Genomic DNA, 1611 nt, shown 5'->3' on the forward strand with positions numbered 1-1611 from the left:
CTTTCCTTACCAGCCTGTCAATTCGCCCAGCATCCTTCTTCTTTGTGCTTCCTCCCCAGCATACCACAGCATAGAAGAGGACGCTGGCAACAACAGACTGGTAGAACATCCTGAGGAGCTTGCTGCACACATTGAAGGACCGCAGCCTCCTCAGGAAGTACAGCCTGCTCTGCCCTTTCTTGTAGAGTGCATCAGTGTTGGCTGACCAGTCCAGTTTATTGTCCAGGTGGAGACCCAGATACTTGTAGGTGCTAACCACCTCCACATTGACCCCATCAATGTGGACTGGTAGCAGAGTGGGCTTAGACCTGCGGAAATCCACCACCATCTCCTCGGTCTTTGAAGTGTTAAGTTGAAGATGATTGAGTTTGCACCATTGCACAAAGTCCTCCACCAGGCTCCTGTACTCCTCCTCCTGCCCATTCCTGATACACCCCACAATTGCAGTATCATCAGAAAACTTCTGCATGTGGCATGACTCGGTGTTTTAGCAGAAGTCAGATGTGTCCAGGGTGAACAGGACTGGAGAGAGCACAGTTCCCTGTGGCGCTCCGGTGCTGCAGATCACAGTGTCAGAGAGACAGTTCTTCAGTCTGACGAACTGTGGTCGCTCGGTCAGGTAATCTGTAATCCAGGTTACCAGGTGAGTGTCCACACCCATCTGCAAGAGCTTGTCTCTCAATCTGAGGTTCTGGATAGGTGTTAAAAGCACTTGAGAAATCAAAGAACATGATTCTCACAGCACTTTTCCCCTTGTCTAGGTGGGAATGTGTCCTGTGTAGAAGATAAGTGATGGCTTCGTCCATGCCCACTTTCTCCTGGTATGCAAACTGTAACGGGTCTAGTGCATGGCGTACCTGGGGTCTGAGCATGCCTAAGACCAATCGCTCCATTGTCTTCATCACATGTGATGTAAGAGCGACAGGTCTGTAGTCATTAAGCTCACTAGGGTGTGGCTTCTTAGGGACAGGGGTGAGACATGATGTCTTCCACAGTGTTGGAACTTGTCCAAGGCGTAGACTCAATTTGAAGATGTGCTTCAGTGGCTCCCTCAGTTCAGCAGCACAGGCCTTGAGTAGCCTTGGACACAGTCTGTCAGGCCCCGCTGCTTTATTGCTGTGCCATCTCTTGAGCAAGGTGCCTTTCTCAAGGGCACTTCAGCCGTGCCTACTGGTCGGGGATCGAACCGGCAACCCTCCTGTTACAAGTTCGAAGCGCTAACCAGTAGGCCACGGCTGAGTGACATCTCACTCATTATTTACATAAGTTATGAATTGAAAAAGTACATTTTTTCAATAATATGCAACTTTTTGCTCACACACTCATACTCATACACACACACACACACACACTCTCGGTGTGTGCATCACACACACACATACATACAAACACACACACAAACACACTCATACAAACACACACACACAAACATACTGTATAAATACACTAGAGCCCAACCGATCTATCGGCGGGCCGATATTATCGGCCGATATTAGGCATTTTCCAAACTATCGATATCGGCATTTATAATGGCCGATAAATGAATATTTTAAAAATAAAATAAAAACGGCCGAAACACCCTTCAACCATGTCATGAGTGTTGGCGTTGTA

General features: G+C 48.0%; 1 protein-coding gene across 1 annotated transcript in view; it reads left to right on the forward strand.

Annotated features, from left to right (window-relative positions):
• The first annotated feature begins 792 nt into the window (after positions 1–792).
• The window catches only part of LOC121692775 (HERV-H LTR-associating protein 1), a 32939-nt gene continuing 32120 nt past the window's right edge, over positions 793–1611 (forward strand). The window contains exon 1 of the mRNA XM_042071652.1: positions 793–821. Within this exon, the coding sequence (XP_041927586.1) occupies positions 793–821 (29 nt within the window). The remainder of the gene's footprint in view (positions 822–1611) is intronic.

Source organism: Alosa sapidissima, chromosome 19 (genome assembly GCF_018492685.1).
Source record: "Alosa sapidissima isolate fAloSap1 chromosome 19, fAloSap1.pri, whole genome shotgun sequence".
In the NCBI taxonomy this organism is placed as follows: Eukaryota; Metazoa; Chordata; class Actinopteri; order Clupeiformes; family Clupeidae; genus Alosa; species Alosa sapidissima.